This window comes from the organism of the source record quoted next, unplaced genomic scaffold, assembly GCF_019419815.1.
Source record: "Pyrus x bretschneideri cultivar Hongxiangsu unplaced genomic scaffold, Pyrus_bretschneideri_v1 Contig1, whole genome shotgun sequence".
NCBI classification, from domain to species: domain Eukaryota; kingdom Viridiplantae; phylum Streptophyta; class Magnoliopsida; order Rosales; family Rosaceae; genus Pyrus; species Pyrus x bretschneideri.
The window spans coordinates 10,752,170-10,767,519 of NW_025999390.1; the positions used below are offsets into that span (position 1 = coordinate 10,752,170).

A 15,350-nucleotide genomic window follows, 5' to 3' on the forward strand; every position below is an offset into this window, starting at 1 on the left:
GTAAGATGAGGTATGACATTGTCTTTTTAAAAGATGAGGTATCAAAGTATCTTGAGACTAATAGTTGAGGTAGTTTTTTATACTTTACCCTTGATTTTATCACTGTGATAAAACGTCATTAGTTGAATACATTGTCTTATTGGTTTTGAGCACTATTCTAAAAATCGGCCTAGGCGGCTGCCTAGGCACTGGGCGGTGGAACCCCGTCCCGATTTTGGGCAAGGCGTTTGGAAAAATCGGCTGGAAGCTAGGCGGCACCTAGGCGGTCCTAAGCAGTTTTTTTTAATATATTGTTTATTAATTGTGTGCTTTTTTCTTTTTTGGTTTCATGCTGGTATACTTATGGAAATGGTGTACCTAATTTGCAAATTATGGATTTACTACAAGTTCATCCAATAGTGAAACAAATTGGAGCACTTTTGAGGGGATACATACAAAGAAAAGAAATAAACTAAATACAACATGGTTAAATAATTTAGTCTATGTGTAATCCAATACAAGGATCATGATTCATGAACAACAAGAATTTAGTCTATCATCCAAATCCTCCTCATTATGATTATATGCTTACTATTTTTAAATATTGAACTTTTTGGATGTATATAATTTGTGTATTCTTCTACTTCTATTTTGTATTTTATCATTTTTTATTATTCATACAAGTATAGTTTTTTTTTTAGATATAAATAGGCACTTATTTACAAGATATATAATAAATTTACATAAATTCACCTAGGCACTAAACCCTTGCCTAACGCCCGACTACTGCCCTAGTGATTTTTAGAATCTTGGTTTTTGAGACACTATAATATTTTTCTCTGGAAAGTGTTGTTAATAACCGGTAAAACATCTACAAATTTGTTATAGTATTTCATGTTCCAGAATACCAAAATCCCACCTAAATTATCAAAAAGCCCATATTCCACAGATCTAATCCGACAGCAACTCCTCCTCCAACACTCTTCCCCCTTCCACACTGAGTCATTTTAGTGAGAGAACGAGATTTAGAGAGAGAAAGAGTCTCCTCCTTGTTCAAATCTCAGTCCTCTGAGAACCCTAATCTAGGGTTAGGGTTTTCAGATTTCAGATCCAATCTAACCAAACCCCCAAATTAGGGCTAGGGTTTTCAGATTTCAAAAAAATGGCGCTTTCAGAGGGGGTGGTGAAGAAGGTCCTCCTTTCTTACGCTTACGTCTCCGTCTGGATCTTCCTCTCCTTCACCGTCATCGTCTACAACAAGTACATCCTCGACCGGAAAATGTACAACTGGCCGTTTCCCATCTCCCTCACCATGATCCACATGGCCTTCTGCTCCTCCCTCGCATTCCTCCTCGTCCGCGTCCTCCGCCTCGTCGACGCCGTCTCCATGTCCCGCGACCTCTACCTTAAGTCCGTCGTCCCCATCGGCGCCCTCTACGCCCTCTCCCTCTGGTTCTCCAACTCCGCCTACATCTTCCTCTCCGTCTCCTTCATCCAGATGCTCAAGGCCCTCATGCCCGTCGCGGTCTACTCCATCGGCGTCGCCTTCAAAAAGGACGCCTTCAAGAGCGACACCATGCTCAACATGGTCTCCATCTCCGTTGGCGTTGCCATCGCGGCTTACGGGGAGGCGAAATTCAACTCATGGGGAGTCACATTGCAGCTGTTGGCCGTGGCGTTCGAGGCCACGAGGTTGGTTCTGATTCAGATTCTGCTTAATGCTAAGGGTATTAGCTTGAATCCGATTACTTCACTTTACTATGTTGCGCCGTGTTGTTTCGTCTTCTTGTGCGTGCCGTGGGTCATTGTTGAGCTGCCGGTGTTGAGGCAGACCTCGAGTTTTCACTTTGATTTCGTGATTTTTGGGACAAATTCACTGTGCGCATTTGCGTTGAATCTGGCGGTGTTTCTGTTAGTGGGAAAGACATCTGCTTTGACTATGAATGTTGCTGGGGTTGTCAAAGATTGGCTTTTGATTGCATTTTCGTGGTCTGTGATCAAGGATACCGTGACACCTATCAATTTGATGGGGTACCTGATTGCGTTTGGCGGTGTTGCGTACTACAATCATGCCAAATTGCAGGGGCTTAAGGCGGCCGAGGCGCAGAGGAAGTCTCAACAGAACAATGTGGAGGCCGGTAGGTTGTTGGAGGAGAGGGACGGAGAAGGGAACGGAAAGAAGAGTGAGACTAAGGATTGATTTTCAAACAGATAAATTCAACACTGTGAGTGCGAAATATGGAGATAGCGAATTAGATCAAAGATAATCGAGGAAGGAAATGGAAAGCTTGTTACTTGGTCCGAGTTAGCAGCTATTGTTTGGGGGTATGTGGTGTTAGATAATTGTGTTTTACTTGCTCTTTGTTCTTGGTCATATTTTTGTTTTTATATCGAATAGTTCAATTTAGCTGCGGTCAATTTCAATTACCGGGGGGTTTGATGTTTGATCATCGCCGTGCATTGTGGCAATTTATCTTTATGAGTAGGAAATTATAAATGTTCTCAGACTCGTAATTAGTTTACAAAGAGAGCTTAAACTCATTGAGTAAATCAATATTAATGTGCTTTATTCTTACTGTGTTATGTTTGCCGGTTCGCTCTTGTATTTTGCTTCTACTCAGTTGAATGCCTGCCCAATTTTGTTTTGGTTGAACACCAATTTTATAGCTGTCGTTCTCCGATTTCTTTGATCGCTGTATAACTTGCAGCAATAAAATTGGCCGAAAGAGGCGGTATTACTTCATTCGGTGAAATGGTTGGACTTGAGATTTCTTCTCAAATTGTTGTTGGGTTCTCTCTCAGGACATTCTATGCTCCTACATATTGCTTGTTCTCATAAAAGTAAAACAGGTGTTCATATATTACTCCCTGAACTTAAATTCCGGGAGGAAAACGAATGTAAAAATCTAAATTCCCAACTCTATATATGGGTACACTGATTTTTTTACTACTAGCACTTATCTTCCTCAGCAGGGGAACCGCCACTAGCAGCAGAATCCGGTGGTGGTGTGAGTTTTCGTGGCTTGAACCACCTTGCACAACAAATATATGCACTGAAGTTGATGACGCCGAGAACGGTTAAAAGTCCCATAAAAACAGTCAAGCCTCCCCGGGTTTATGGTTTTTGCAAGCCATCCCCCATTGTTGCCTCCTATCACCTTAGTAACAATCCAAACCAAGAGACTGCTGAAGAAGAAACCAAAGGATAAGGAGCTAACGAAGAGGCCCGTGCTAACGACAAAACCAAGAAATCGAGCTGCCCGGTGTACGTGAAAGCGTTACCGGCACCCACCAGCAAGAAATTGAGGGAGCAAGAAAACCCTAATCGGCAAAGGACTCAATCCTCCGTTGGTTTTTGCCACCGCTAACTTCTTCCTCTCACCTAGTGCTGCTGCACCCATCCCAATATTTGCTAGTACAAGCCCAATTGCCATTTTCTGCAGTTTTGTGAAGCCTGTATTGTTGCACTGCAAGCAGAAAAAAATGAGTCTTCATTTAGAAATAACGTTACGTACGTGCAGTCTAAATTCACAGCCTTATTTAGCAACATTAATTTTTGTACAGAGAAGACGGTGAGAGAGCCAGCCAGTAGGATTTGAAAATTTCCGATCGACCTGTCCATGGTGGATGCTGCTTGTACAGAGGTCATCATCTGTGCATAACTAGTCCAAAATATGATGGTTGTTGCCCATATTGGAAGCTGTCTTATCACCATTTTTACCTCCTCAACCTTTGTAGCTGACCTTAACTTCTAAGAGCTTTCCTCAAAATCTTCTTCAGCCACAATGGCTGCCTTGTCCAGGAAGCTACATATCGAAAAGTTAATTGAAAATTACTACTGTTTATTTAGTTAATTTCCTATGATTGAAAGTACTAATTAATTATAACTTACTGGAACTCGTCTCTGTGTGTAATTCTTGAATCCACAGGGTAGTTTTCTTACAAAGAGGCGAAGTCGTAAGCAAAAGGACATCTTTCTCTTCCTCGTAGCAGCCACAATAACCTTGAGGATGTGAACAATGGGACTTCCCAAGCTTTTCTTATATCTGTATTTTCTAGTCCCACCCAAAAACACTAAGATTGCTCTACGCATTGTAATGGATCATATTCTGTGCACAACGCTTTGATCCACAGCGTCTTGTATGTAGACGAGGACTGTGAATGCGATCAAAGTTCCAAAGCCGATGAAGAGGACAAAACCTGTTGAAGTAGGCCCTTTGAGCCTTCCCCTTCTTGTCTTTCTCGTTGAATTGGTCGCTTCCATAACCTGAAGCACTTGATTTCAGGCCACCAATACCTACTGACATTGTATACAAACCAAGGTAAAAAAACCCCCATTTGGAATCCGTTTGCTTGCTTGCAGTAGCTGGCGCTCAGGCGACAAGGCGGTGGGTGCAGCTGTGGCAGTTTTGCTGATATTGCTAATATCGCAATGCACCGGAGTATGACATTTGTGAAGTATTTAGGATCAAGGCCACGTTTGGCGGTTAGGATTGGATTAGACCGGATAACTTAACGGTGCTTGTATTGCAGCGGAGTTTGCAAGAGTTTTGTATTTGCCAAGGAAGGAATCGGCGATTAAGCAGCCAACCAAACACAGGAAGAAGTATGTGCCTACTGCATTTGTTAGCATGTTGTCTGAAGTTGCACTAGGCAAATGCATTGTTCCACCTAGGAATGTCACCAGGTTCACTGCTATTCCCTTTGTCGAAAGCCTTCCGCAGAATTCGACCCCTACAAAGAAACAAATAATCGAAATTATAATTTCTCACCATCATAACTGCAAATTTTGTTTGAATCTTATACTTCATCGTGTTCGCATCGTAGTAATCACCGATCAAAATCAATGCTGCAATCAAGAAGGTAAGAACATGTACACAACCGTTATAAGCGCTGCGGAAAGCCAACCACCGGTTTTGGACTTGTCAGCCGGGTGCCCTTTGTAGTCCACAGCATCTGCAACAACAATCGAGCTCATTTCCCGCCTCCTGAAGAAAACTCGGCATTATTCATGTACGACTGTTTTCATGTAAGAAATAATCTGTAGTGTTCATGCCACAGTCGGAACGATAAATTTATCATTTTTTTTTCTTCATGTTCAGCAATAGTCTACCGAAACCAACCAATATGTTCGGTTAATGGGTGCCTAATAAATTCCACAATTTCAGTGGATTGTGCCGAACATCTTTTTTGGTTTTTTTTTTTTTTTCATTTTTAATTCATTTCTGTTCTATGATTATGGCATCGAAGAACTACTGAGGAAGCAAGAAATCTCTTATCAAACATGTACATTTTTTTTTTTTAAGAAATACAGTATTCATTAAAACAACTTTAACAGTACATCAAAGACATGTACAAGACATAAATTTTAACATAACGTGAAAATAATAACTCCAAATAACTACCAACTAAAAAAATTCATAACACAAAAATTAACATAACTCACATCCGAGCCCACACAGCCCAAAACAACCAACCCTAAATCATAACCATCCCTATCAAAACCCTAAGTGAATCAATGATACATATAATATCTAGAAGATATTTTCTTCTTAACGACAAGAGCAAGGGTAATGAATGATTACGCAAGCTGAACTACACATCAAAGCTAGGGGAAGATACTTCATTTGCTGGAATTACATACAAATCATATTAGTTATGCACCATTAGCAGAAGCCATCTGCAAAACAAATGCATGCTGTTTGTGAGTCTTGTGGGACCACCTTGCACAAACAAGATAAGCTACGAAATTGATCACACTTAGAACAGTTAATAGTCCATAGAAACAATCAAGCCTCCCATAATTTATGTTGTCTGCAAGCCATCCTTGCCCATCTTCGTTTCCTGTCACTGACTTCACGATCGAAACCAATAGGCTACTAACGAAGAAACCGAGGGACAAAGTGCTGAGGAAGAGGCCGGTGCTCATTGTTTTCATTCCTTTGGGTGACTTGGTTATGAAGAAATCGAGCTGCCCAGTGTATATGAAAGCTTCACCAGAACCCACCAGGAAGAACTGTGGGATCAACAAGAACACGCTAATAGGCAGAGTTCCAGTGGCGCTGCGTGCAGATTTAGCCACAGATAACCTCTTCCTCTCAGATAGCGCTGCTGCTGCCATTCCGATAGTTGATAAGACAAGGCCGATTGCAATTCTCTGTAGATTAGTGAAACCTATGGCACAAAAGAGAATGTTTTTCAAGTAATGCAATTGGTTCCATGAATCACTAATGAAATACTATGGTTTAATTTTAAGGGAGTTTTGTTACAAAATTTTGGGAGGTGTTACACGTTGACTCTGCACAGAAAAATTTCTGAATCCGCTACTGACCATTAGTATTTTTGTTTTCGTGTATATTTGTATACCTGGTTGGCCATTCCATTTCTTCCAAAGAGGCATGATGACACGGTCGTTAAAAGCAAGAGTGATCATTATGGCTAGCACAAAGAAGACAGTGAGAGAGCCAGCCGGGATTTGAAATTTTCTGATTGATCTCTCCATGGTGGACGCTTGTTCTACGGAGAAGGTGATCATCTGCGCGTATGCCGTCCAAAACATGATGGTTGTGGCCCATATTGGAAGCAATCTTACCATCATTTTGACCTCCTCCACCCTTGTAACTGTCCGTAGCTTCCAAGGCTTCGCGGTACTAGATCCCGTAGCATCTCCCTCCTCAAAATCTCCTTCCACCACAACGGCAGCCTTGTCCAAGAAACTATCCAAACTCAAACATAACATTTCATCACATATCTGACAACAGACAACCTTGAAAAAATTTACTTAATCATTTCGTACAAAGTAAACTTACCGGAATTGATCTGTGTGATCGATTCTCGAAGCCTCAGGATTATTCTCGTACAGTGAGGCAATGTCAAGCGGAGCTTTCATCTTTCTCTTTCTTATAGCAGCCACAACAACCTGAAATTTTGAACAATGGGGCTTCCCGAGCTCTTCTTATATCTGTATCTTTTCGTCCCTGCAAAAAATACTACGATGGCTATAAACATAGAAACCGAACATATTCCATAGGCCAAACTCCTGTCGACCTCATCTTGTACGTAGACGAGGACCGTGACTGCCACCAGAGTTCCTGTGCTAATGAAGAGGAAGAACCTATTGAAGAAATAGGACATTTGGGCTTTCTCCTTGTCATCTTTTTCATCAAACTGGTCGGTTCCAAAACCCGAAACGCTTGATTTCAGGCCGCCGATTCCTAATGCGATTATGTATAAAGCAAGGTAAAGAATTCCCATTTGGAATCCATTGGCTTCTTTGCAGTGGTTGGTGGCGGCAGTAGTGTCACAGTGAGGTGGGCGTAGCTGTGGCAATTTCACTGATATTGCTAATCCAACCATGCCCTGCGTCAGATATGTTAAGGCAAAGATTGAATCAATTTTATATCACAAAACATGCATTGTACTCCCGTTTCCAAACAAGTTTCTTGTTTTCATTTTTTAAAATAAAGCTATAAATTAAAACCTGAAACTGAAAGCTAAAATGATTATTAAACGGGCTCTAAGGGACGTAATTTATAAAAACGAACCAGTGTTTGTATGGAAGCAAAGATTGCAATTGTGTTGTATCTGCCGAGGAAGGAGTCAGCGAGAAAGCCTCCCAGCAAACACAGGAGAAAAGATGTTCCCACAAAATCTGTGACAATGTTGGCTGCAGTTGCACTCGGCAAATGCATTGTTCCGACTAGGTATGTCACCAGGTTAACTGCTATTCCCATGGTCGAAAGCCTTTCGCATATTTCGATTCCTACAAAAACAAAAACGAGAAAATTATTTACTGCATAGAGTTCTGCCCTTTTGGATGGGACTTGTTGTTGGAAATTATATATTATAATATGAAATATTATAATATATAATTTTAATAATGGAATGAAAAATATTGTTAACCAATTTCTTAGAAAGGTTATGTTGTTTAGGTGTATTCCCTTAATAAGTGATGTATACTTATAGATGAAAAGTTACATCTCTTTAATAAGTAGAAATTTGATTCTATATAAACCCATGAAACCATTGGTATTAAATATAGAAAATTAGAGTTAGTTTTTAGTCTTGAGAAATAGGGTTTCCCCACTTTGTTTCTCTCATGCTTCGTGTGTCAAATTCTGAGTCGTGTCTTGAGAGTACGGAATATATAAAGTTCGCCAGAGTTCGAAGATTGAAGTGCTTTGACTTCGGATTATAGATTGTTAAATCTTGGGAGATGGACACCTACCAAATTACAAGCACAAGAGTAAGGGCGAAATTCTATCTTTAGGACATTGCATTTATGAAAGCCTCAATCTTCAAGTTTCTCAGTTTTTCTAACTTTATCTCTAGTTGTTTATATTAATTTTGTATACTATTGATGTTGTTATTTTCTTTATGATTATTATCATTGGAATTCTTATGTTATTTTCATATTTTCTAATATTGCTCCAACAATCTAAAAATAGAAATTTTATAACAATCGGAAATATGAATGTTCTCAATTCTCATATTGAGAGTTTAAAGCTGTGGCTTTAAAAGTCTTGGACAACATATGATGTTCTATTTGATGTGAAGCCTAGAATTGATGCAATTAAGACTTTAATCTCTGATTTAGTCTTGGATTGGGTTGGATGATGTTGTGGTATTATCCATGTGGAGCGGTGTCAATCAACCGCTTGTTTCTTTTTGAAAAGATAAATTTAAAATTATAACTTTCTGGGCAATGCATCACTTGATGAAAAGGCGTGAGCAGTTTGCTCGGGTAATTTTGATCTGGTATGTATATGCATGCTTACGTCTATATGTGTCTGCAAGTTATCTTGAAAGCATGAATTGCATGACTTGTGTGATATGTCTTATGGATAAATTTCTTAATTTCAAAGATCAATAATAAATATTTATATCCTAAATGCAGTAGAGGTTACTTATCACAAGTTATAGGCGTAGAAATGAAATATAATGGTTGCCTGGAAATTCATTCCCATTCGACCAATGTATGTGATATTGTTGTCTCTAAAAATTACAAAACCTACGCGGTGCGCAGGCCGAGTAACTAATAGGCTAACTAAGTCCTTCGGTTGAATGTGGGGCGTGCCAACTCGTCAGCTGAGCTCGGCCGAGGAGTAAAATTCGTTGTTGTCGTGTTGAGCGCATTGCTGACTTCTTAATCTTGCGACTGCGACCGAGGAAGGAACACTCTCGGTCTTTAGGTTCTAGAGCCTGAAGATGAGGCTGCTAGTTCTGCAAAGTTCACAAATCGTCAGTGCCTGATTCGGTCACCGTGATTATGTTCGTAAGAGTATAAGCACGTCGAATCGACACTAGACTATACGGACACAAATATTCAAAGGTGATGTATGTCTTGATGGTGAATGTGGTTCGGCCGTCAAAATGCTGAACTCTGAAACTTACTTGTAAATACCCAATCATAAAATCACTTGGCGTCTGATACGCCGAATGTCGTAGCTCGTGACACCTTACTTCGCCGAGAAGGCTGATAAGATGACCCTTGCCAATAAGGATTCGAAAACCCTCCTTGGCCGAGACTTGGATAGGTAACCAATCGGCCTCGACGCAGTGCTGTTTATCCAAACTGAAGATGCTCCTCAGTCGGCTGATTCTACGGCGACAGTGCTGTTCATCCAAACTGAAGATGCTCGCCGGTCGCCTTCACAATGCTGTTTATCCAAGCTGAAGGTGTGTTGGCAAAAAAAGAAAAGGAAAAATCTCAAGGTGTTTGAGAGGTTTTGCCCAGGGCAATTGTATGTTGAATTGAAGGTCCCTCGAATAATGCACGTTGCCTTTTATTTATAGTACTGATATACTGGCTTTGGCGGCTGACACTTGTTGGATACCTGTTACATAATCCAATCGTTTTCAAACTCATAAAGAAATTTACGTTACGCAGGCCAAAGCCCATGCTTTAGTCATACCATCTCACGCAAACTGAAGCCACGTGTTCATTTGCAGCAACTTGATATACTGTGATTTTATCTCCAAGTCTTGCAAGTGTTGTCATCTGACTAAAACTCGTAGCATCCTGCCAAGGATATTCGGTCCCACCATCATAATCTTTTATCTCTTCATGCATGGTAAACCTCCTGCTGCATCACGTCACTATTTCCATGTTCCTCTAAAGTCTGAAACCTTTCATCCAAATGGTTGGCTTTCCAAACAAGATAAAAGCCCATCTTGACTTATCCCATCGTAATTAAAAACCTAGCCTAGCTAGGCTTTCTTTTCTTGTCATAATTCTATCACTCATCCATACATCCTGATCCCATTTAATGAATTTCAAACCATTTAAAATTCATTTCTGACTACTTGTCAATCAACCTAACCTACTTAGGCTTTCTATTCACCATTATCCAAAATTTGCAAATCCATGCTATGCCATGTGATAAGATCCCAAGCCGAGTTGCTCTAATCCACATGGTACACTGCTAACAAATCCAAATTAAATCGGACTGTTCTACTTGCTTCTACATTGGGACTATGATTTTTATCCCATTTATTTTGTATAAGAAAATTTGAGATAACTTATTAAAAGATAATTATTATGATTAAAAACCATAACATTATCTCAAAACAAAATTATCTTAACTTTCTTATCCGACGGTCTAGAATCATGCTTACTCAACGGCCTCGATTGCACGGGCCGATGGTGTAATTTTGGGTCCAAACATATATATATATGGATTGATTTATTCATATGAGTATGATGCATCTCATTAACTGGGCATATTTTTCTGCGATTAAAGTTTTTGTATCTTCTTGTTGAGTATTGGTAAGGATTGCAACCCTTGAGTCTATACGTAAGAACGACTTAACTGCTTTGGCAATGCGCATAATGTAGTTGGGCAGAATCAATAACTGCTTATGGGCTTATGAGTTTGGTTCTGCAGAGCAGCACAAAAAACGAGTTGCATTTTAAATTGAGGAAGTAAATCTCTGTTAGCGGTTGTGTAGCCTCTTTCTTTGCGAAAGAGAAGGTTTTTCTTATGTTAGTATACATATGGCACAAAACTTGTGGTTGTATACTGCAGATATGTGAGGGCTTCAAAGCCATAGTGATACGGAAACATGAATATTTGAGTTTTTGTTTCCCAATTAGCTACAAGATCATAATGCAATCTTTAATGTTGTGGTTGGGCATCTAAGGATATAGGCTATATGATCTGCAAACTCATTGATTGAATTAGCACATTTATAGAATGATGAGCACTTCATGATAAAGGAGTAACATGTGAAGGCACTACAAAAATGAGTTTTGCTCATAAGCCATGTTAGTCATGGATAAAACCAAAGCCAATTCCTTTGCGAAATATACATTGAAAATGTGGGGGTCTTCGTAAAAGGAATGATGAGGCATTGAAGTTGATGCTTATTGAGTAAGCATACACAATTAAATTAGACATGATGATGCTTATTAAGCAAGAATATGAATGGACATGTTATGAATTCAATGATGCTGGCTAATTGAATTTTGATAATTTAAAGTCAAAGTACATATAGGTGGATATGCAAAGGCATAATCTATAATGGAATTAAATACAGCTTTAAGGCTAGAGAAATGTACTTTGTGATAACCTAGCCGAGTAAGGGCTAAACACGATGTCCAAATTGTAAAGAGTAATTTGTTTATTAAAAGAGAGAGAATAAAAAGCAGTTATCTCTTATAATGATTAACTTTAAGGTATGAAGAGTTAGAGACCTTCCTACAAATACCTTAAATGTGGGGGAAGTCTACTTCCTAGAGTTAGCAAATTACTTACAAAAGTCCCAACATATATATACTTTTGAGGACTTGAAATTGAGAAACAACTACTCTCATATGAAATATAATTTCATCAAATGGATTGTGCACACCATTAAAATAGTCAACCTAGTAGTGGATCCAATGATTAAAGGTTAGACTAGAGAGTAAGTTGATCATCGAGGGGAATGAGGCTAAAGCCAACATAACTAATGAATTAGACGAGCGGAAACCTAACTTAGTTGATTGGAGATCTCATGGTTTAAGTTCAATAGGCAAACTGGTTGGGCATGATTCAAAGAAGTTAACACACTATATACCTCATTCCTATGGTGGAAGAAGTGTGTTGTTTGCAGAAGTTTTAGGATGTATATTTATACTTAATGACAGTGATATCTTATAAATAAGGGGAATAGACCAGACTATTCTTAATCAGTGGTCACCTATGTAAGAGTAGAAGTGGGTCGCTTCTATGAGTATGAGATGACTAAATTCTCTAAAGCTCTTATGAATCCGGGATTTGTTCAGGACCAAAATGAACACAACCGTATGAACTGGAATATATTAGGATTAGTGATGTATGTTGCTTATTGTTTCGGTTTACTACTGCGGTGAACAATTCAAGATTCTATATTCACTACGTCACCAAGTAAATCCGATAAGTATTCACTAGGGTAGGTTCAAGTCTAAAAGACACCTCTCCCGATGCATCTCTTGCCCGCCTGTACTCTCAAATTCTTCCTAATTTTTCATTCATGTGGGGGATTGTTGGAAATTATATATTATAATAAGAAATATTATAATATATAATTTTAATAATTGAATGAAAAATATTGTTAACCAATTTCTTAGAAAGGTTATGTTGTTTAGGTGTATTCCCTTGATAAGTGATGTATACCTATAGATGAAAAGTTACATCTCTTTAATAAGTAGAAATTGGATTCTATATAAACCCATGAAACCATTGGTATTAAATATAGAAAATTAGAGTTAATTTTCAGTCTTGAGAAATAGGGTTTCCCCACTTTGTTTCTCTCATGCTTCGTGTGTCAAATTCCGAGTCGTGTCTTGAGAGTACGGAATATATAAAGTTCTCCAGAGTCCGAAGATGGAAGTGCTTTGACTTCGGATTATAGATTGTTGAATCCTGGGAGATGGACGCCTACCGAACTACAAGTACAAGAGTAGGGGCGAAATTCTATCTTTAGGACATTGCATTTATGCAAGCCTCAATCTTCAAGTTTGTCAGTTTTTCTAACTTTATCTCTAGTTGTTTATATTAATCTTGCATACTATTGATGTTGTTATTTTCTTTATGATTATTATCATTGGAATTCTTATATTATTTTCATATTTTCTAATATTGCTCCAACACTTGTAAGACACAATTTGTAGGACTGTTGTCCAATTTAAAAAGTTCAGTCCCAATATTTTTAAGTTGCCAATTTAATTGAAATAGTCTAGTCCAAACCGAGCCACCATACGGCCTTAAGATTAAACATATGCTCTACACCCCCCAAAACCGCTCTCTCAACGTTATCATCACCTTCACAAGACCTTTCTACTCCATCATACGGCTAAGTTGTGCTAACATACGGCTAACCAGTAGCGTTCATGATCTTTCTCTCGTCGATCAAAATATGATCACTTTCATGCATAAAATTTTGGAATTAACAGGCAGGAACTGCTAAAATGGTGGTGGAAGAAATGCAGCAACCATGAAAAATAAAAGCATATACATATATTTACCTAATATAAGCGCGGCGGCCACCCAACCACCAGTTCTGGAATTGTTGGCTGGGAACCCTTTGTAGTCCACGGCACCGGCGACAGTCCAACCCATCTTCCCTCCCTCCTGAAGAAAACATACATTAACATGTTCAGTTTATATATCGTTGAGTCCGAGAAACAAATACTTCAACGAATTCCATTAACCAAGACAAGAAGTATATTACTCAGAAAGAAAAATGATTACTAAGTAGTACGTACCTTTTTCGGAAGTTTAACTAACAAGAAAATATGAATGCTGAGAAGTAAGCTAGGGGACTGAAATGAGGATGCTTTTCCATTTTATGTTTTCCAGCTCACAACTTGGATTTTGTCTTGGGAGCTTACCCTTTTATAGGCACACGCATAATTAAGGTGACCTCCCCACTACAAGGGTGAGGAACAATTTTCTGGTGTAGGTAGAACTCGATGACAATACTATTCTACTCAAACTATAACACGTAAATTTATTTTTTATTAATATATTCTAAAAATAAGACATAGATGTATGAGAGTGATTGGTGCCTTGTTTTAACAAAAGTAAGGGATTAGAATCATCGCATTTTAATGAGTCGAAAGTGGTTATAGGACTAATTAAAATTGTGTGTTAAATAAGTTGATGTTGTAGAACAGTAGATGTCCACTCAAAAGGAATCAAGTAATGGTTGTCAATCAAATTGTTTTCGGTGCTTGACAACCATTGGCCACCATGACTATCCAACTAGTTGGTATTTGCCTATAAGGTGAATTGTTGAAGATGAGAGCAGATGGCTGAGAAGAGAAAACAAAAAGAAGAGAGGAAGAAGAGAGAAGCCACAAGGCTCACGGAGAGAAGAAAAAGAGAGGAGATAATAGAGAGAGATATCCATGTATTTCTATTATTTCAGATTATAAATAAAAGCACTGATGCTGCTCCGATGATGTACTTCAATCACACTAACTGTAGAGGAACCTCGTAAATTTTGTGTCTTGTTTATTTATTCCACTGCACACATCGTCGATTTTACAACACGTTATCAGCACGAGAAGCTCCGGTGTCAGTGGAAAGCACAACACCACAAATCCTGTTCACCTCTGTCGCCTGGAATCTCACAGATAAGAAAATATTTTCATTTCATCTTAAAATCTTTGTACTACTGATTTTCGTGAAGCAAATATATATGTGTTGTTGTATGACTATATATCATCCTTTGCAGAAGCAAAAGAGTACAGACTCAAAATTCGTAGAGAATCTGAGAGCCATGTAAACAGCCTCGGAACTCCAACTTGCAGACCTCGGATTGAAATACTTTCTTCTTCAAAGTTGTTCGTCCGCCCAATACCTACAACATATCAAATTTTCAGAAAATTCCAACTGTGCGATCATTGCAGATGCCTGAAATACCAAACCAATTCCCAATTTCCGCAGAAAATTGGACAGGCACCTTATGAGTGCCAAAACTCCATTTTAGTAGCTCAGATCGAAATTATTTCTTCACGAAAGTTGTTCGATATTCATTTATCCATATCATACTAAAATTTGAGCTAAATCTAACGGTTTGATCTTCTCATAAGTTACAGACACTCTTGACTCCAAAACTTATGGGAACCGTTTCGATTTTTTCGAAATTCACTGGAGGAGGAACAACAATCGGAACTTATTGTTACTATTACTTCATGAGTAACTAAAAGGACTTAGAGTTGTGAAATGAAAAAAATAATAATAATAAAATAAAAAGAATGAAACAAAAGAAGTGGCAGACCAAGAAAAATAAAAAGCAAAAGATGAGGACTTAATCATTGCATTTTCTGTTTTGTCATATATATGTGCATGGTGTTGCTTTAAAGCCCTATCACAAGTTCTATTTATCCTCATCACATAAAATGA

General features: G+C 38.6%; 2 protein-coding genes and 1 pseudogene across 2 annotated transcripts; 1 reads left to right on the forward strand and 2 right to left on the reverse strand.

Moving 5' to 3' along the window:
• The first annotated feature begins 1,035 nt into the window (after positions 1-1,035).
• Positions 1,036-2,554, forward strand: LOC103958309 (probable sugar phosphate/phosphate translocator At4g32390). The gene has a single exon (XM_048585384.1). The coding sequence runs from the start codon at positions 1,142-1,144 to the stop codon at positions 2,177-2,179; it is 1,038 nt and encodes a 345-aa protein (XP_048441341.1). The 5' UTR covers positions 1,036-1,141; the 3' UTR covers positions 2,180-2,554.
• Positions 2,362-4,957, reverse strand: LOC103958357 (annotated as a pseudogene).
• A 373-nt stretch (positions 4,958-5,330) lies between these two features.
• LOC103958308 (protein NRT1/ PTR FAMILY 6.2) lies at positions 5,331-13,921 on the reverse strand. Its single transcript, XM_009370563.3, is given in 7 exon segments — positions 5,331-6,153; positions 6,346-6,695; positions 6,789-6,906; positions 6,909-7,338; positions 7,524-7,741; positions 13,466-13,571; positions 13,706-13,921. Coding segments are annotated over 6 exon segments (1,728 nt in total). The 5' UTR covers positions 13,560-13,571; positions 13,706-13,921; the 3' UTR covers positions 5,331-5,635.
• Between the last annotated feature and the right edge of the window lie 1,429 nt (positions 13,922-15,350).